The following is a 21879-nucleotide window of genomic DNA, read 5'->3' on the forward strand; positions in this document are numbered from 1 at the left end:
TATAAAGATCATGTTTAATTTTTTTAAAAGCTTTTTTCATATTGTTGACAATGGATGCAGTCTCAAATGCCAAACAAAACCGCTTTTCTTGAGGACATTTAACCTTCTTATTATCATTTAACAACAGGGCCGAAAAAACAGTAAAGCAGTTTTCTTTTTTAAATTTTCTTGGGCTCTCTTCTAACTCAGTTCAACTCTTTTATTACAACAGAAGGTAAACTCAGTCCTCTTAACTCAATAATGACACACAATCAAGTGATTGCAAGGCAGTCCTTTAGCACCTTTATAAGGTCTGAAATAGGTTCAAATTTCTACTGCAAAGAATAGTCAATGGTGTGATTTCCAATGATGAAAAAAGTGGTATGGTTGTGTTTGGGCAGTTTCATAAGCACAATTTACACTACCCTCTGAAAGCCGATCTGTGCCAAGATTGGATCAGTTAAAAGTGCCGAGCTCGGTTACTTACGACCATTTACACACTTCACTAGCACGGCTCCTCGCCTACTAGTGACGATCTATGGTACCACTGTTCTCTAGAGAGAAACAAGCAAATCAACATGGCGACGACCATAACATTCAGGAAGTTTGCGAAGAGTCAGGCAAAGAAGGCAGCCTTTGGTGAATTTACTTGACATAGTCGGCTTTTGGGATATAAATATGAAACAGCAGTCTAATCGGTGCTTATAGACGCGGTCCAAAACGACAGGACTTGTGTTTCATCACACTGCTAAGCATAGTCATCACTGGAAATCATGTGGCATGGTAGGGAAGCTAGTGTTTATATGAATGTCTTAAATTTTGTGATTACGGAGATGACGCGGCCTGCTCATGCGCTCTTATCTGAGAACTAAGCCATAACTGAACCGTGCCAAGCCCTACTGATGAACTAGTACCACGTTTGCGCGGTTCTGTTGTGTCTGGTGCAGTCCGGTTCAGTTGTGCGTGCCATTTACACTCAACAGTTATCTCGGACCGATCTCGGCACGGTTTTAAAAGGATAGGCTGAATGGGGCTATAGATTTTTTGGGTTCTGAGTTAAAATATATTTTTTTTAAATGTGTCTTTTGGTCAAAAATGTGTCCTCCTTTCCTCAGCTCATGATGTATCTCTTTGCGTTTTTCATACAGCACGGCCGATGTGGCATTCCACAGCCACTGATCCAGCGATACTCTGAGGACTTGGAGCAGCCTGTTAAAGACGTGGGCTCCACTTTGGATCAGCTCAGAGTAAAAGAGCTACGTAAACAGCACCGCATGGCAGTAAGACAACATTTCATTCACATTACAATTATCACTGAAACACATGAATATTAGATTATATTAGACTAGATTGTAATGCACTTGAGAGTAGTCCTATGTTACTTTGCATTAAAATGGGTCGACATTTACCTTTGTTTCCCTATTAAGTACCATTCAGAGTGCAAAGTTTATCTTAGAACTTCTGTAAAGCTGATGTCTTCATTTATATTTCAGATCCCCTCTGGAGGTTTGACAGAGATGTCCCGCAAGCCCATAACATTGGGCACTATCAGCACAGTCCCAGACTGGCTTGTATCCATTGGCCTGCCCATGTACGCTCCATCTTTGGAGGCAGCAGGCGTTGACACGCTGGGTCGTGTGGCCCTATTAACGGAGAGCAGCCTGAGGGAGGCCGGGGTGCGGGACGAGAGGCACACCCGCCGCCTTATCAGTGAGGCCCGACTGGTCAAGGCGCACAAAGGGATACATTCCTAATCTTGGAGCCACCTCGCTGTTTAAAACGTAACCAGGAGGTGGCCACACGTCTAAGTGAGCACAGCACTAAAGTACACTCAATAAGAGCTACCCCTTCTTTAATGTTTACGGCGTCAAGAGCCAGGAGAAGATATCAGATGCCTTTAGAAAAGTTATTAAAAACTGACTATCGGATTTCTTCCATTCTAAAGTCACCCCTAAAGTCTTCAAAAAAAGACTTGGATCTGCCTTTTAAGCATCATAGCACACTCTTTTTGTAAGATTCAAGCAGTATTTTTTCCTTCCCTCCTGCTACTCTATTTTAAATGGTTTACTTCCTCCATATTCCATGGTTGAACCATTTCTCAGCTCTTATGGCAGGACAGGTAAAACTCTTAATGAATAAACCGCTTTTAGTAGTGGATTAAAGGTGGCTTATTTTGTATCATGTTTCTGTATTATAGCACAAAGAACATCTGAATTCTAAAAGGATCTACCGTATATGTTAAAGTTTGTGTTTGAGATATTACAGCCCTTTCATTCACCCACTTGCAGTCATTTGGAAAGAATAGAGACATAATGTCTTTATAATTCAACTTTTATGATGCATCTTTTTACACAGCATACTCTAGTGTGGAGATCCTATAGAAAGCTTTGTTTCCTATGGTAATCACAATCAACTTTTAATGAAAGTACATTCCTCGGTGTGGAAAGGGACACTTGGAATTGCCTTACCAATATGAATGAATAGCTACAAGAAGCTGTGCAAAAAACGTGCAGGTCTTTTTCTCCTTCTGATTGTGTCTGACAGGTTAACTGTGTTTTGAATACATGAACAAATGCACAATTATGTTGGTGGTGCATATGGACCAAAGAACAAGACTATAACTCTCACTCTGTGTTTGGATCCGCCTGAACTTTGTTGGAATACATTGGAGGTACATGTTGCTAAACAAAAAAAAAAAAGATTTAGCCGAGATCTTGGCCTTTGCATTTGAGATGTTACTGCTCTGTTTATATCTTGGGAGCTCAAAACTTACAAATGTTAGGGAGCTTTTTCAAAGTCTAAATCAGTAGATTTGGAACTGGACCCTTGCCATACAAAGATGGAAATGAACTCTCAATATAAAACAAACAAAAAAAATAAAAAATCAGGGACCTTTTAGGGAAGAAAAAATTATCAGCATTATGGAGTAGAAAATATCTAAGAACATTCGGTCATGCGTTCTGAATGAAACAGCAAATATTCCCAGTGTTAATTCCTCCTGTCTTCAAAGTCACATCTTTCCTTGTGATTACTAGACTGAAGACTTATTCCATCCATTTTACATAAATTGTTTTTCCAAACTCCGACCAGCTGCTGTTGCTGAGTTTAGGAGCTTGTTTCTGCAGTTGGCACTTGATGCGGTCATTTGATGCCTTCTCTCGTCAATCAAAGTGGTGCTCTGGACAAGTGAGGATAGGAATCACAGTTTCAACAAGTAAAAGACCCAGGAAGCATTCTGTTAAAGAATGAAAATACTGACACTGTAAATGCACTTTAGATGGTTAAACTAGCGGTTTTATAGGCAAAAATTGGCTACATATTTTCACAGGTCCATAAATGGACACCAATGTCAGGTATTGTAAAGGGTTTCAATGAATTATGCTGGTATTTTTTTTTTGTATTAAGTTTTCAATGCCATTTTACCAATATTGTGTTAACCTTCAGTAACTCATTTCCAACTTTTTAAAACTAAATCCTTAATACATTCGTGAAATGCTTTGCTGAGGTTGCACATTCTCTATGTGTAATTGATGTTGATTTAATAACTTATTTTGCTTTTTTTTATCATATCAACTGTAATTAGCTGTACCATATGAATAGCAATACCTTCCTGCTTATCGCTCTTGTCAGTGACGAACTACAGTATGTTTTGTAAAATACGTGTACAAATGATTTTGTTTGGTTTCCATTTACTAAATGATTGTCCATACAGATTTTGCTTGTGTATTGAAACAACAAAAAGTAATGTCCATAACTATTTGTCATTCTGAAATATAAATAAAAATGGTTTCTTGCTATACATGCACCCTTGAATGTTTTCGGTTCTTGGTCACAGCCTAGGAGGGCAAACAAATTACTGTTTGCCTTTTTCAAAATCATTCAACAAAGAAAAGGCACCGCTGGTCTTGTGTACTAAAGGGAGAGTCAGAAGGACAAGCTGGCTCAAGGCAACTTGTTCGCTGGAACTGCAAATGAAAAGCAGACAGCATAAAAAACATGTGGGCATGACTGTGCTTTCTTTTTTTTTCAAATCACTTTAATAAACTTCCTCAGTGTTGTTTTGCATGTGCAGAAATCTCCAAATTGGATGGTTAAATAAAAAGCATGTAGTTTTTCTATAGACTACAATAGCTTAATTTCTTTAAAGCGAGCCTGCTAAACATACTGCATTATTATAAATGCAAATGTGGTTGCAGTTATAAAAAACAAAAAAAACAAATCACAGATAAACTACGTTTAGTGTTGTATTTAAAGAACACACACACATATCTGCTCAGAAACAAGACAAAAAGAATAACTGCAGGCTGTCAGTGTTTGGCTCTCATGGTGAAGCAGCTGTAGGCAAAAGCACTCTGAGGCTGTCATGTTGATGCTTTAAATAAGTACAGACCCCACCTGGAAACCCATTGGGTAATGTTTGGTCCCAGACTATTTAATTCACTCCACATGCATCTTGTTAGATGTCTAGGAATCATCTGGCTTTTATCTAATTAAGGATTACAAATGCAAAAACATTCTGGGTAAGGCTGACAAAGAAAACAGCAGCTTTCTTCACTGTCAGCATCAAGTTTTGTTCTGATTCCACTGCATGCTGATTCTTGATTACAATCAGTTGAAGTGGTTGCTTAATTATGTGACCCTAATCCAGACATAGTGGACCTTTTTTTGTCAAATGTGCATTGCTTATGATATCCAACTTCCATTCTTTACACATATTTATACATTTGGTTTGGACACACTGCTCACACTTATTTTTGTAAGGAGTAAATTTAAGTAACACATTAAATTCTCTTGAACTGTAGTGCTGTGAAAACGAATTCATAAGGCTATATCTTGCACTTTAGCGCATAATTATTTGTCTATTTAGTTAGGGGTTAAGATTATCTGCAGCATAAATGTCGTTTTCTGTTTGGATATTTGAAATGATTATCCAAATGATTATTCAAGCCACAGACATTTTATAGTCAGTAATAACTTTTTGCCATAATTCAGGCTGTTTGTTTGATCTTGTTGGATTTTAGTTCATTTAAATAAGTTGCTTATTGGTGGGAACCCAACTTTTAAGCTTATCTGCTTTGGTCAGTGTCAGAGCCATTTCAGAAGCTTAACAGAAGCCATCTTTATTTATTCTAAATCCTTCTTTAATGTGTTTTGGTTCACTGTCATGCTGTTACTCAACTATACCCTATATCCGATCATCTGACCCAAACGACACTCCTGAGACTGAAGAAAGAAAAATGTTTAGCATCATGGAAGAACTACTCAAGAACCACCAAGCCTCAAACAGATCATAAACTGGAAGACTGAAGAGCCTAACATAGGCATGGATTGAAAGGGTGATGGCCAAGAAAAACAGCATCTGCTCCTAAATCCCAAACTTTAAGCTCAGCCATGTGCAGCTGCACTCAGGGTCAAATGGTTTCTAAAGAGAGGTGCTATGGACAGATGAAACAAATGTTTGGGGATTTGGTTACAGTGATGAGAAGAGTTGAAACAGGTTAGCGGTTTGGAGTCTATGAACATTGTGCTCACTGTTAATCATGGTGGTGGTGCCGATATACTGATTTTCTCTATTTATAAATTGATTTACAAAGATAGAGAACCACCTCAACCCTTTTCATTGACGTTCAACTAAACAGACAAATGGATACAGGCTGTTAGAGCAAATGAGGATAAGTTCATGACAGAAGACAAATCAGTGTAAATATGTTATTCCACTTGTCATAAAGAGAAAAAAATGTAAGAATTTTTCTGTGGTTAACATACAGCTTGCTGAGACTTTTATGCAGTTATTATTAATTGCGTGTGCATACTGTATATCTAAGCCTGTATTTATAGGGCATTTATCTATAACCCTGTATAGATCTCTGCTGTAGAAAGTCATTCTTTTTAAAAGCCACTGAATCCGGTTAAAGCAGTATGCAGCTTCCCCATCAAGAGATTGCAAGCTTAGAATGTATCATCACAAAATAACTAAAAATAACATTGATACGAATCATATATTCAAGTGAACTTCCTAGTAGCACTGGGTCTAATAAAGCTGCAGAACTGCTCAGCCTGCCTATGGAAGGTTTGAGGTAATGTGGAACTGCTCTCTCTAGATGCCTACAAAGTTCATAAACATCAGGGCTAACAGGAAAAAATGGGATTCGGTGTAGTGTTGTGAGATATATACCATCAGTTTGCACGATAAACTGTGCCAGCCTGGCTGCCTGCCTGAGTCTTAAACTCTGAAAATAAAACTTTTTTTGCGAGGCTTGTAAATGCTGCATGTCCAATATAGACTCCTGAACTGAAAAAAAGACCCATGAACAACCCTGCAACAAAACTAGTATTTACTGCATTACTTTTACTCTTTAAAGCCAGTTTTTTTTATTTTGTTTTAATCTTCGACAGGCTGTTAGTTAAACATTTATCAATAACCTAAGTGAAGGCGATGTCTAATGATACATATATGGTTCAAACGTACCTGGTTAAAGTTGTCTGGGGGGGTTGGTTAAGGAACATATTCATATACACACACACCTACACTCCAGCATAATGTTTACCTGAATCTTTAAATTAGTGAAAATGTCCTCTCTTTAACACTCTATACTATTAGATCTTTATTTTTATTTTTCCCATCCCATGGAGTATTGCCATGGTTTCTTTTTACTGGTCAAGTGAAGGTTTATAAACAAACCTCTATTACATAAAGAAACGAATAGATGCAAGTTAGCTCCTCCATACTTTATCCAAATTTCAGTGACATAAATGTTTAGACTTGAATCTAAACTATTTAAAGTCTATATTAGCTGTGGAGCTTTTAAGATAAAATTTTTAATTACTTTAAATAACTTAATTAATAGTAACTGATCAAATTAATAAAACCATTAATGCTCTTAGTCCCAATATATTTATCCCATCCCCTTTAGTTGGAATCTAGAAAATGCTTAGGATTTTTAATTCTAAGTTACAACCAGAAGTTACAATGGATTTAATTTAGATCTTCTGTAACAGACTAACTCCAAGTGGTACAGAAATTTTGCTGAAAGGAAATTGATAATTTTCAAAAAGTCTTAAATGTGCGGTTTAGATCTATAATCAGCCCCCTTAATACCCTTGAATATCAACAAATTAACATAGTGCTAGCACTTCCCTTTAGAAATGACCTACTTAGTAAATAGCGTGATTCTATATGTGTGTAATTAAATCTTAAAGCAGCAACTGTGTTTGGGCTTTAGAATTTAGAGAACCTCAGTGAACAAAGCGAATCATGCAACTGAGGAACCCATCAGACATATTTAGGATAAAGATATGGAGAAGTTCAAAGTAGGTTTAGGTTATAAAATATTTTAAGTATTAAATATCTAAGAAAACCATATTTTAACAGCTTCAGAAAACTGAAAGTGCATGCAACCAGGACTGCTTTTCTTGATTGAAAGCAACACTTCTTAAAATTGATTGGAAGACTGATGCAGCTAAATACATGGCGAGTTTTAAAAGAAAAAAAAATGCTATAGGCTTCAAACCACTTGAGAGTGAGTCAGAGGTTCACATTCCTATAGGACAACTCTTATTGTCGTCAAAGCCAAAATGCAACGGTTCGTATCAAATAATGACTCTGTCAGAGCCTTAACTTAAACCCAATGAAGTATTGGTGCTAAAGTTGAAAACTGCTGTTCACAGACTGTTCATTTTGTATGTGTAAACAGAATAAAATCATGAGCTTCGAGGGAATTAGGTGATATGATGTACCTATTCAGTGAGCTTACCGTAATTGCAAACTTTTGCAATTAACTTTTTGTTGTGTTCTCTACCTGTACGCCGAGGTTGCCCAGCAAACTTTTTAGATTTTGTTTTTCAAGAGAATTTGAAAACCTACAATTTCTAAATGATGTGCTATATTGGTCTTTTTCATTAAAATGCAAAAGTAAAATACAGCTTTTAAATTCTAAATTCAATCCCAACTCCTTCTGCATAAATACCCCCCTCTACTGACGCTGAGAGGCGCTGTTTTACGCTCCCCCGTCCAAATCAAGTCTTAGGTGGACTTTTTACTTCTCTCCGCGTTCAGTAATCTGACACCGATACAGCCTCAGAGGAGAAGGATGAACCCTTAACTCTGCTGGAAGGAAGAGAGGAAGGAAGGAAGGAAGACTCATCTAAGAAGATAGGACTGATCAGGAGCAGAGCGCTGTTCATCTTAAAAACAACCTAAACCCAGAGGCAGCAGGAGCAGGAGCAGCAGGGAAGGAGATCCAGAGTTTCTTGCGCGTCTTCTACATTTAACCGTTCTCCCCATCCATCAAATGATCCTAAAGCGGCAACTTTTACTTCCAAGAGGCGGATGGGTGACTTTCCACGTTGCTTTGTGAGGTGGAGATGATGAAGAATTTTAGCAGCAGTCCCTCTCACAACAGCAACAACAACCATCACCAGACTCCCAACCACATCAGAGAGCGCCACCACCGAAAGCACGGCTTGCTCAGCGCTCTACCGTGGCGCTTCTCCTTGCGAGGTTACGGTTTTTGCATGGCTGCGCTCTTCCTCTTCTGCTTTGGCTCGCTTTTTTACCAACTCAACGGCGGCGCTCCAAGAATCCTCCTTGACATCAGGCAGTATCTTGGTAAGATTTGTTTCTCTTTTTCCAATATCTAGATACGGTGAAGTTAATCAATATTTTCAGAGTTTCACTGGATGCATACAACTGCTTTTTATGTGTAGTTTTATACGTCAAACCAACTTAAAGCGAAATGACGCTCCGGATGGCTATTTATGCTTTCACGTGACTTTTACATATTTCTGCCTCTAGCTGCAAGTTGGAAAGCTGAAGCATTTGTATGACGTGTCAGGGCTCGATCGAGGAATCAGAGGTGCTCTGATTGATATTTAATGTGAATGTTAAGTGGCATGTCCTCCTAAAAGTTCAGCTTGCCCGCTCCAGAAGCGCAGCGTCATTACGCACGGTTGGCACCTCAGGAACAGGGAGCGGATTCTGTTTATGCCATGAGGCAAATAATCTTTAGTTTTTCACTTTTTTTTTATTTATAATTTAAAATATAATTGATGTAGTTTATTCAATGTTTCAATCAAGTGACTCAATTATTTATGCGTCAAAAAAGACTCTTATTTGTTGTGATATATTAACAGCAGATTTACCAGTGATGGAATGGCAAAGTGAATAATATTAACAAACTAGGAGTTTAACAAGTAATACAGTTCAGTAAATGAATAATTTAGTAAATATATATATATATGTATGTGTATATATGTATAAATCTATCTATCTATCTATCTATCTATCTATCTATAATTTCAGATTTTTTATAGTATGGTTCTAAAGAGAGAAATATTTTTGAATATTAAAAATCATTTGACTCTTAAGTGAAATAGATTCTTGAATTTGATTGGTGCGGGGCAATGAGCTTGTCCATAACAGCCTTAGTTTGCGCCATTACTTAGCAGTAATTTATGCATATAATAAATTATGTCTTTAGTTATTTAGATGAGATCATTTTCAAAAATATATTTTTTTCTAATTTTATTTAGATTTTCATGTATATGTATCCATATGTAAAAGCTCACCATGTCAACGTTTGGATTACCACCTTAGGAAGTAGCCCCATCACCCCTTTTAAAAACATTTTGGTAGTCCCACATGCCAAAAAAGGAAGAAAAAAAAAGTATCTGCTTTTTAAATTAACATATTGGAACTTCTGACCTTATGTTGTTCGCCTAAGCAGAATCAGATGCACAGGAAATTTCCTATCAGCAAATTTCTCACTGGGCTGCACCTTAGGCAGCAGTTGGAATGTTTGTGCCTCTGTGTGTATGTATGCGTGTGTTGAAAGGAGGTTGTGTTCTCTACCTACACGCCGAGAGCTTTGAGGGCTTTGTGACTTGATAAACATCTGGAGCAGAACAAGAGTCACTCACCAAGTCAGCCACTAATCCTCTGGGTCCATTTGGTTTCCTGCAGACGCACACATCTCTTTCTGATTCACATGTGGCTGCACAGAACAACTGCATAGTATTGTCCAAAAACAGAAGATACACATGACGTAAAGCAACTTCTGTTTAAATCATTTATTTTGCTTGGAAGTCCTTTCTTAGTCATGTTTATCTCTCAACATTCTTGATTTGTAAAATAACATTGCCTTTTTAGAAGTTAGTTTTGATCTTTTAAAATTTCCCAGATTATGACCGCCATCCTTACTGCATCAATTTTATGATAGGCCAACACGGGGCAATGCAAACCAGTAAAGTTAAAGGAATGGAGTATGTTTTTAATTTTCTTTCACAGAATTCTGACTTGTGACTTAAGATGTGTCTGATATTTTATTTTGCCCTCTTGAATCTGTTCAAATCAGCTAGCTTTTAAATCAGTGCACCTCTGTCTCTAGTATCAATGTAAATACAGGTGTTTTGCTAAATTGGTAGTTAGTATTAAAAGACTCTTTTATGGACACTTTGTTACTATACCATCAAATCTAGCTCTTTACATTGCACTTGGAGGCATTGATTGCTTTCTAAGAAGGCTATGGGCGATATCTTGATTATAGTATTCATTATTTTCTGTTTGTCTGTATTGATTTAGTCATTTGAACAACAAACTGCTTGAGCTCATTGTTCCTTAATGCTTGTCATCATCCAAGCTACCTTTCATCACTATCAATTATTTCCTTTGATTGAATATAGAGAAATTATATTCTATAAAGTGCATTTCTGTACCCAGCACTACATCTAATTTCAATCCTTCCTGTAATCCTGTACTTGAAATACTTCAGATTTTCTATTCAGACTTCTTTCAACTTCTTTTCTAAACTGTGCCAATGTGAAGTTGATGGTTCCTGTTGGTGGAATAGCATCTGAGCTAAGACAATTGTACTTTAAGAAAGTGTGATTGTGTGTTTCTCCCACTCAGACGCAGAGTAGAGGGAACAGACTGCGTTTTGTTCAGCCCAATGGGTAGGTGGGTGTTTGAGGACGTCACTCAACACGTAGTCGTTTGGATTAGAGCCGTGCACTTAATTTTACACCTGGATTTACAGCCCCGTTTTTGCTGCTGAGTGTTGCCATTCACTAACCTTCACTTGACACTTTCTCATGTCTCATTCTGTACTACCCACACTAAGATGGATTGGACTGCTGTGCCTAAAAGCTTCATCTCTGGATAACTTTTTTTTAATGTTTGGGTAGGATGTGAATATGTATTTGGTTGTGATCGTAGGAATTTTCTCAATCGGGGCCATTAATTACCCCAAGATGTTTGAGTTTGTTAAGTTCAATGGTCTGCCTTAATAGAAACATATGTATGTCCTGAAAAGGTCTTGGAACGACCATTTTTAAGGTAAAACTGATTGTAGTCATAAATACCATGTGATGTATGTAGGGATGATGCAATGCAATTTTTTAATTTCCCAAACAAAACGGATATTGCAGCTCTGAGAACTGGATGATTTCGCTATTAACATGATACAATATTAGCAGGAAACATACACGTTTTTATTGGTTATTTTATACTGTAGAATTTTGGAAAAGGTTTGTTCAAGGGGTAATTGTAAAAACAGGGAACGAAAGGTATGACAAATCAAAAAGAATGGAAACTCCAATGTAAAATGTAAAGTTAGAGAAACCTTTAAAAGCTTTTCCATCAGCATGAACATATCGCAGATTTTACATGCCAGCCGATAAAAACTGATATCAGTTTTCTGGCTAACATCAGGCCGATATCCGATAATAATGTTGGATTGGGACACCCCTAGATGTGTTATCATTTTTTTTTTTATAGCCCAAACTGTCTCCTTTAGTGACTCAAAGGATGCATAAAAGTACAATATGAAAGCAGCTGGCAGTAGTTGTAGGACTGAGGCAGTTTTTTAGTCGTTTGTACCTGCTTTGTCTCCATCCTCTATTTAACCTTGGTCCTGCAGAAGTATGCCATATGCAGGCTTACTTTGAATTGTCCAATAACATGAAGTTGATGCAAAACAAACAAACAAAAAAACAAACATTTAGACCGATACCACTTCCTTACATCTAAGATCATGGATAACTGCGATAAATGTCTAACCAAACTTGGACGCATATTTTTCATCGGTGAAGGTGGGTTTCAGTAGTCTTCACTCACCCTAAATACTACACAAGGTATGTGGTTTAAAAATGGTGTCTGCTTCTTAGAGGAACTTAGTCATTTTGAAATATTTAGACTAATAAATCTAAAGTTCTAAAAGCTGCAAGGTAAAGTGTTGAAGTTGGAGACTGCGGGCCGCTATTGGGGATTAGACAGGGATGTATGGGCACAGAGAAAGCTTTGGGATCTATATCTTTTCAGTTTCTTTTATATATTTTTCTATTACTAGTAGAGGTTATAAAAGTTTAGCTACTGAAACACACAGTCAAGTATGTTTATTATTTTATATAGAAAGAGGAAAATATTCTTTTGTTTGGAAGATACCAAAAGAGACCAAAAATTAAATAGCTCGGTTGATATCCAACTGTGTTATATTTTATTCCAAGAAAACCATATATAACCACTTTCATACAATACATCTAGCCAAGTCTACAATAGTGGTGGCAGCATTATTCTATGGGTATGCTTTTTAGCAGTAGAGCTGAAAGACTAACCCAGAGATGGTCCAGATTACAGTAACAACTTGAAGTTCAGTGGGAAGCAACATGGGGAGGACAGCTTTTTTGCAGAATACTCAGTTTCAGAAAGAAATTATAGCAAAGATCTCAAACTAAAAAAACCCATAGAGCTGTGTGCCTCAAAATTATAAATGAACTTTAGAAAACCAAACATTGCATTAACTTTTCCAAGGTGTTATTGCACAAAATATGCAAAGAATGTTTCAAATGATGTAATCATCACCAATAAATCTTAGGCTACAAAAGTTATTGATTTAGAGTTTTTAACAATTAGTTAACTTTACAGCATTAAAAAAAGTTTTGGGAGTTTTTTTCCCTCTCTGTACATCTTACATTAGTAAATTTTTTGCGAAGTAACCCTACTTGTAAATGAGTAACATTTTTGACAAATCTGCCCACTTTATTTGAGCTATTCAGATATCAGTGGAATATGCTTATTGTCGTAATTGTCAAAACATAATTGTCAATGGAAGATCCTTACTGTCTCCCAACAAATAAAAAATTCTTGCTGTAAGGGTTGATTTCATACTTTTTTATTGAAAAAAGGATTTTGAAAACTGTTTTCTCTGCATTCTTTTGTTGCTTTGTAATTATGTTTTTTTTATTGGTATTTTTTTTTATGTATTTTAGTCTTTGAAGTACCAGAACCTGCACATAACATCTGTATGGCTGTATAATTTCTAAAAATAACAGCTTTTATGATTAAAACGTTATCATTTCCGATACTATAACGATACTCTAGCTATTAATATGGATATGGACCCAAAATTTATATATTTATTAGTCATTTGTTATGTGAAATATTAGAAAAGGTATGATTAAGATATATTACTCATAGAAGAATAATCAACAACAATAGATATAAGAAGAACTGACCCATACATAATAAACCACTGACTGACTTATAAACTTTAAACACAAGTGGAGTGTTTTTATCAACTCACTTAAATCAGAGATTTTAGACACATACCGATATATTCTGATATTGATTCTTTGACTAATATCGTACTGATTTTTTATATCTATATTGGATCAAGACTTTTCTAGTTATGATTCAACATTTAGTATAAATACTGAGTAGCCCTTTTACCAATTAATTTTTACTTTGAAATTCCACTTGAATAAAGTGTGTCAAAGTTTAGCCTTTTTTAAGTTAAATATTTGGGTAGTGTACACCACTCTGGCTGTAAGTAGAAAAAAAATCACAACTAACAAAGTTATGGTTTAAAAACATCAAGGCATTTTCAATCTATGTGATTTGGTTAAATTACTGTAATCGATTAAATTTACAATATTATAAAGTTTTGTTTAGTTTTTTTTTCCTTTTGAGGCTTATGTATAGACATCTAATGTGTCCTGTCTCAGAGTAAAGAAATTAGAATTTTAAACAAAGTACATTTTCCCATTTCTGTGTTTCTTTCCGTATCAACTTCCACTGTGATTGTTGTACATCGCTAAAAGTGATTACCTGCTTGCCATCATCTGTGTTTTCTTCTTGTGGACGATCATACGCTGGTGAGGAGTTACACATGAGCTGCACATTTTCAGGAGCACTTTGAGCAACCAGTAGCATAAGTGTGAGTTTTGGAGCACCCCCACCACTCCAGCTACCCAGCACACTGATTTCCTGTTCAGGGATATTAAAAACAAGGATTATTTCCAAATTATCATATTTTTTTGCTTTTAAAAATACTGATTTATTTGTGTTGGACTGTTGCCAGAAATGACAGAACTTCTTTCTTGAGGCAGTTTATTAAGTGTCGAATTGAATTGGAGTCAGAGTGATGCAAGTTGTTGATCTTCTACTGGTTGCCAGGTGTGCACCAGTCTGGGCATAAGTGAAGTTGGTCATGTGGAAAATTGAATAGCCACGTTATGTTATGATTTTTCTTTTCTTACTTACTCATGCAACATTTTAGCAGGTGTTGCAAGACAACACATATACACATTTTATACTTAAAGCCAAATATGCTGATTTCAATAAACTCATGTTTATTTTTTGCATCCATACAGGATTTTTAGCTGACAGATCTTATTAGGTATAAAAGCAAGACGGCACATCCTACCTCCTCTGTACTCTGACTTCAGTCACCAAACACTCTGAGCTCTTAATGTTTAAATCATCACTAGGGTTGTAGTTTCCCCACTTCGTACACAGCATGTACATGTACAGGTAAGACTTCCTCTTTTTAATGGAGCAGACCAACTTTTAATTGGTTTCAGGGTTTGATGGAAACTAAATAATGCATTTTTAAAATACTGAGATTGAGGATTTTGATAATGATAATCATTTCCTCTTTGCATTATTTAGTTATTGCCTACATAACTACATCAGGAAATTGAGAACAACTCCATGCTTCCACTCTAATTTCAAAACAGTAGCAGTTAGCATTACAAATGAGCATCTGCAGGCCTGACAGGGTACGGTTTCCATCTCCAGAGAAACAGGCAAACACTATAACAACACAAGATAATTATCTTTCATTTGTGTTTTTGTTTTCGCCACATAAAAAGAGGGCATAGGGAAAGATAATTAGCAATCCTCAAGTCCTGTTAAAGTGCTACTGCTGTTCAAGGCCGGCTGAGTAATGGTGGCTAGAACACATAAGAAATGCCTGGCAAATTGTTGGGTAATGGTTTGTGACTTTGCTTGAGTGCCTTGTATGCATTATGTGACTGCGATGGAGTTATGTCATCTAATGATATGAAAACAGTGGGGAAAGAAAATATTGTCGTATGGGGTTGGGATGTTCCATTTTCTATAGGTGACCATTTTTAGAATGCCTGCTTTTTGTAAAAACAACATAAAATCTGTTGTGCTGTGATCATTTCCTCTACGATATATTGTAGTCTAGAAAAATAAAAACTTAAAATAAAGCTAACTCTGAATTGTAAATTGATGGCTCCACTAAAGGGATAATTGTCAGGGGTCTGGGGCTACAATAACAGTTTTTGCCTCATCAAGAGAAATGATTTTGCTGGAAACTTATCCCAGAAAAAGGTCTTTAAAAGGATCCAGGAATTTTTTCTCTTCAAATAACTTTTTGGCGTTTTTGGAGTATTACAGATGGCAACTTCTAAATATGTCAGATAGGTTGATGAAGTCTGAAACTCGCAGTTTGTATATTAGCTTTAGGGTTAAAACATTTGGAATAACTTTAAATCAATCTTTGTTTACAGCTGTCTGTACCAAGCGAGAGTGAATTCTTTGTTCAGATAAATACTTAAAGGTTATATGGCATTTCCATTGTAAAACAAGTTTTAAATAAAAATTTAAAGAAGCATTATAGAGATTTTTACAGAACGCAGCACTATTATGCTCATTCTGGTGGATCACGGTCACACTTTTTTTTTCTTCTTATGTCCAGTTCTGAGTATCCACAGAAACCATCCTGAAGGTAATGCTTCGATTGTTTGCTAGGTTGGACCCATTCAAGGTCACATCTGCAGAAACAGTGTAGAAACTTCTTACCCAAGGTAAATTCAGGAAAATAGGCAACAGGCTAATAAATGCATAGATTGTATGCAAAGATTATAGATGCTGGACTGCTGAGGTGTCAGTCTGCTCATCAAAAAATGTTTTAGTTGTAAAGGATCAAATATGAAGGACTATTATAGAAATATAATAATATTATCCCTTTAACAAAGAGAACATGGACGTTTTAAAATGCTAACAATCCCCTAAAAATTTCTAACAGTTTCAGTTTTCTATTAACCTTTTAAAGTCTCTGTACAAGTAAAAAGGTGTAGTCACTGACAGAATAATTAGTCAAACTGGCACTGGTGCAGTGTTTCTCAGTGTTGAAAACAACCAAGGTAAATTATATTTATGGGATCTCAGAGTAAGGATTCTTTTGCTTTTTTCCTGTAACCACTCAGGCCAATTATTAGTTAATGAAGGATTAAACATGTAAAAGATTGTGGCTTAATATATGGTCAGAGTCTGTGACTTGCAGTTTTATGCTTCTGTTTTCAAACTTCTTCTTAATCCTAAGGAAATATAATAATTTTATATAAGTCTTTGCTGTTATGGTTTTTGGTTAATGTATTGTATTATAAAATTTTTCAAACAGGACATTTTGATAAAATTATGCTTAAGACTTCACAACGACACAATAATCAGGCATTATATGAAAAGCTAAGCCATATGTTATTGATCTACGTACCAACTAAAGTGACAGCTGTAAAGTACTGTAATTAAATAAAATATGTCAGGCTCAGAACAAAAGGACCCAGTATTCAATGCGGAAAGACAATTAGACTTTACAAAAAATGTATTTATGATGGAATTATAGAGAACAGCGTCGTCTAAGGCAAGAGCCTTTAGGAGAACAGAGATTAGCAACCACATCTATCTGGCAAAGGATGTGAAGAATGTGTGGGTCACTAACCTGGTCTTATAGTTCAGTGCAAACACAAAGGATGAGGTTGGTTCCAGCTGGTCGGCGGCAGGTGCCACCCAGAGAGTCCCAAAAGCTGATGTCCCTGAGTTTCAGGGGACAGACAGGAGATCAGAGCTGAGCAGACGAAGAAAAGCAGGATAACCCAGAGGGAAAATCCAAAGCTGGTGTCGAAGACGTGCTTGGGGGTCAGAGCCAGGAGGTCAGAGGTTCTAAGAGGTATCAAAGGGATATCCAGGACGGTGTCGGGGATGAGTTCCAGATTTAATACACAGACAGGCAGTCATTCAGCAGGAGTCCGAGGACAGGTCAGACAAATGGATCAGAACAGGAACAGACGGCCTCAGAGGTCCAGAGGCAGAACAGGTCAGGATAAGGCCATCAGTAAACACAGGAATGCCAGAGAACTCTCACTACAGGCTTGAATAATCTAGCACTGATGACTATTTGAAGGCTGGTTATATAGACTGGAGAAGTGAGATCAGATGAGCGGTAATGAGAACTGGGCAGAGATAAGCAGGTGAATGAAATAAGTAATCAAACCCGTCATTAACACCGAGATCATGACACAAATGCACTTTTGATATTTACTATATATCATACATTAAAATATTTCTTTATAAGGATATCTTCTTAAAACATTTGCTGACACTACCAAAGCCATTTAAACACTGTGAGAAAAAGGAGTTCTAATATAAACATATAGTGTTAGTAGAATTTCAAACCAGTGGTATTCAGAATTTTTAATAAACAAGATTTCTAACTTTGGAGTTTAATTGATGGGAAGATAGTTATCATGCTGAATAAGTCCTTACAGTTCTTATGCATCTAGTTCAAAACATGCATTGAGACAAACAAAGATATATTGGGCTAATGTGGCTCTATTTGTTAAGTATTTTGTTTTTCTTTTATTACAAGTCATCATGCCACATATTGTATGTTTTCTGCCTTCTGATCTGGGTATTAATTTATGAACATGTTAATTCCCTTCAGCTAAGTAAGCTTGATAATTACTTTAAAGCCTCTTAACACAAACTACTTGGCAAAGTAGTATTATTTTTTATTGATGTACAAACTATTTATATATATATAAAAAATGTATCACTTTAATACTTAGTCTTGATTGTAATTCATCACAGCTTACAGTATAAATATAAGACCTTTATCTTTATATTTGCTGGTGGCCCATTGATTATAACAGCAGACCCAGTTATTTTTCTTGTATCATTATAAACACTTCAACTCAAAACAAGGTTTGCGTTGCCTTGAATTAAATGTCTTACATCAGTCAGCTTTGTCCCATTTAAAACCTTTAATTGAAATCTGTGTCCTTTCATTACAGATCTGCTTTGCCCTTCCTCACGTCCTGTTCCCTGATGTTAGTAGCATAATTAGAAAGGTTCTTTCATTTGTTGGGAGTCTGCTACAACACACTGTTGGAGTGATGTAACACCCTCAACAGCATGGAAGCATTTTCCATCCTTCCAGTTCTACGTAAACGTAGGAGACCTCAAACAGATAATCTGTTTAAAATGTTTGTTTTACAGTTTTATGCACCAGTACCGTCTGACATTTTCTTAACTGAGTCCAGGATGGCAAATACAGTATATTGCTGAAGGAAATGGTTGTTACTGTCATAGATGTTGAAATAGAAACATGTGTTCTGGTGGTCAGTGACATGCCTTTCCCGAGAAGCAAATTTTATTCTTGAACTCCTTTACCACAACTGCAGGCCTCATGTCTCAGCAGTGAAAACGTATATAGTATCCTTAACTACAAAGCGGTGAAGTACCCAACCCAGGTTGTTTAAACCAATGTTCTATTCTGGATCACTGCAATGCATAGTACCTTTATGTTTAACACAAGACGCATTTAACATTTCTTTAAGTTTAGCTTCTCAAAATAAGATACCAGTTTAAAGACAGTTCCTAGAAAGAGGTAATTTAAAGAAACAATTATGGAGCTATGCCTGTGCTTATAGTTTTGGTTTAATGTAACTATGCAACATCTAGCCTCTAGTGTCGTCTACTTTTTCTCACTCAACGTATCTTCTCTGCCTCCATCATATTTTTGTAACTGGCCTATATTTCTTAATCACCCTGAGCATTATAACTCTATTGGTTTAAAACTTTGGGCATCGACAGAAAATGAACAAAACAAAACCTTGTTTTAAGCTGTATGTGGTGCAAACCTACTGTACTTATGTGTGACCAACCTCATTTTATCTAATCTTGGAACAACAATTTGGCTTTAAACCTAAGCTGTCATTCCAACCAAGGTGATCATGACACAGAAATGGCAATCAATACCTCCACAAGAGTGACAGGGAACGACATCTCAGGAAGACAACACTGTTACCAGGGCAACTATTAGTTTTGCAATCCACATTTTATGACTTTATAAGACAATGGCAAAAAAAAAAAAAAAATGATTGAACGAAGCCTGCACATTACTCCAAATTCACCTTTGAAACATATTGGGGGTACCATAATGCATCTTTTTTGATACATTTCTATAGTAGATCATGGGAAGAGAAATAGAGCTACTGTACTGTAAGTACAGGGCAATCATTGATCAAAAAGCATGTCTATCTATTAATTCAAGTTGAGAATCTGTAACCGGAGTGAAAAACTGACGTTCATAGATGCTCTGTTTATTTTGACACACTTTAAGCAATTTTTCAAAGTCAAAATTTGAAAAGTAAAAACTATTTCCAGATAAGCAAAGCTGCAAAAAAAATAAAAATAAATACTTGGCTCACTTGTGTGGGAGTGGCGGCCTAGTGTTTATTGCATAGGGCTTGGAATCCTCAGGTTGTGAGTTTGAAACCCACTGCTCTCTAGGCAAGACCCTTAATCTTTAATTGCTCCCTGGGCACTGCATAGTGGCAGCCCACTGCTCCCCAAAGGGGGTGGGTTAAATGCAGACAGTAAATTTCTCCATTGAGAGATTTTAAAAAATTTTATTTATTGGCATATTTACAAAAGAATTGACTGAGTCGGGTGAAATATAAGTGCATGGCATTTTTTTTAAATCAATTTTTATAAATTTTTTGTAAGCTAAAATGGATCAATGTTTCATTTTCAAGTTCCCGCCACATTAATACTTTTTAAGGTACAAATTCTCAGTCACATGATATTTCCTTTGAAACATTCCTTCAAGTATTCGAACCTCCTTAAAAAAACATTAAAACTCAACACTTCCAAAAAACATTTTAGCTGGAATGCAGTGGTTCCCTGTTGTTAAACAAATCTCCTCTCTCCCAAATATCTCACCCCAGTATCAGAATGTGGACGTCCTCTCTGAAGCCCACTTTTGAGCATTTCTCTCTGTCTTTTATAGCTGCTCTTTTCCCCAAGTGCTGAAAGACTTTCTTTGCAGTGGTTCTGGCTTATGCGAAAGCAGGCATATTATTGCAGTCAGCGCTGAAATCCACATCAACCCATCACCTGTCATTTTTACCAACTTTTTAATATATGGGTTTTGATTTTACCTTTGAAGTGGCTATTTCCTTGAACATTATTGAAATAAAACTGATCAGCTCGAGAAAGTTTAATTGCCAGATGTTTGTATTTAGAGAAAGCTAACAGTTCAACATCAACAACGAATTGAAACATACACAGTTCCAGCTTAAATAAGTGATTTTAGATTCACCGTAATTTGACAGATATACTGTATTGTGTTGTTTAATTAAACTACAACGTAATAAATTGTCATAATTTGCTAGAAACAAGAAGAAAATTTGATCCATCCTTCACTGTACCAACAGTTCAGGTTGGTGGTAGTAGTTTAGAGATTCAGGGGGATTTTCTTGGGCTTCAGGTCCCTTTGTAGCAACTACGCACAATTTAAACATGTAGTTTTGCCGATTATATCCTTGTTCGTATGTCCATTGTACCCATCTTGTGATGGTTACCTCCAGCACAGCAAAGGACTTGAAAGGCAAACTTTTTTTTTAACTGAAAAATATCCTTAAAATGCTCTTTTTGTTTGATCAGATACAACTAAATCATTGTTTTCGTGGGCACACTGACACCCGAGTAGTTGAGTGCCGATGCTGGTATAAGCCTGTAGCCTATTTTGTCAATGTCAATGTCAAATTTATTTATATAGCACTTTAAAAACAGGTATAAAACTGCACCAAAGTGCTATACAGGAAAGACAACACCAATAAAAAAAAAACACAATGTGAAACATTGCTTTAATTAAAATTATTACTGACACAATTATATTTTCCTTAATTTACTTCGGTTCAGAAGTTCCTGCCCTTTCCAGAGAAGTGACGTTAAGTTTGTCCATGTTGAATGTTTCCGACATAGCAAACAAATGAATTGTTATTTTAAAGTGAAAAAATTAAAAAATAAAAATAAAAAACCTTGTCAAATATGAGCCTGAGCTATGAGGATAAGCAGAAGAGTGCTGCAGTTCTGTGTATTGGCCACAGGTGGCAGCATCATTAGAAATCGTGCATCCAGACTGACAGGTTGAAGGATGCAAACTGTAAAAAATACAGCAGTTTATATTTTTCACTTTAATATAAGGGTCAAAAATCATTTAAAGATTTGTAATTCACTGGCTAATTCAAGTTGCTTTATCTCCTACGGTATTGTTCAGATCCTCACAGATGCCTGTTTACACCAACGCTTCTTTTCTGCACCAGACAAGGCCATTTTTAATCTGCATGTTTTTAGTCTGTCAGGTATTTGACTCATACTTTAAAGAATAGTCTAAAATAATTTTTTCCTTCAGGAGCTGACCACTTCCTACATCTTCTTCTCCTTCCTTCCATATAAATATTTCTTTTCCCGGAAAAAAGATTTGGCTGAACATATGTTCTCAGTAAGCGCTGTCTACTTTTCTAAAATAC

At 36.2% G+C, this 21879-nt stretch overlaps 2 protein-coding genes across 8 annotated transcripts in view; both read left to right on the forward strand.

The window, feature by feature from the left end:
• Nucleotides 1-3770, forward strand: part of sash1 (SAM and SH3 domain containing 1) — a 201075-nt gene extending 197305 nt beyond the window's left edge. For 3 of the 6 annotated variants that reach the window (XM_015376774.1, XM_015376773.1, XM_015376775.1), the window contains 2 exons: nt 1128-1259; nt 1473-3770. In XM_015376774.1, the coding sequence (XP_015232260.1) occupies nt 1128-1259; nt 1473-1733 (393 nt within the window). In that variant the 3' untranslated portion in view covers nt 1734-3770. The remainder of the gene's footprint in view (nt 1-1127; nt 1260-1472) is intronic. The other 3 variants (XM_015376777.1, XM_015376776.1, XM_015376778.1) reach the window with 1 other exon arrangement.
• Nucleotides 3771-8051: 4281 nt separating this feature from the next.
• ust (uronyl-2-sulfotransferase) overlaps nt 8052-21879 on the forward strand; it is a 59945-nt gene continuing 46117 nt past the window's right edge. The window contains exon 1 of one of the 2 annotated variants that reach the window (XM_015376747.1): nt 8052-8587. In XM_015376747.1, the coding sequence (XP_015232233.1) occupies nt 8344-8587 (244 nt within the window). In that variant the 5' untranslated portion in view covers nt 8052-8343. The remainder of the gene's footprint in view (nt 8588-21879) is intronic. The other variant, XM_015376748.1, reaches the window with a different exon arrangement.

Source organism: Cyprinodon variegatus, unplaced genomic scaffold (assembly GCF_000732505.1).
Source record: "Cyprinodon variegatus isolate N-32 unplaced genomic scaffold, C_variegatus-1.0 Scaffold141, whole genome shotgun sequence".
Taxonomy (NCBI): domain Eukaryota; kingdom Metazoa; phylum Chordata; class Actinopteri; order Cyprinodontiformes; family Cyprinodontidae; genus Cyprinodon; species Cyprinodon variegatus.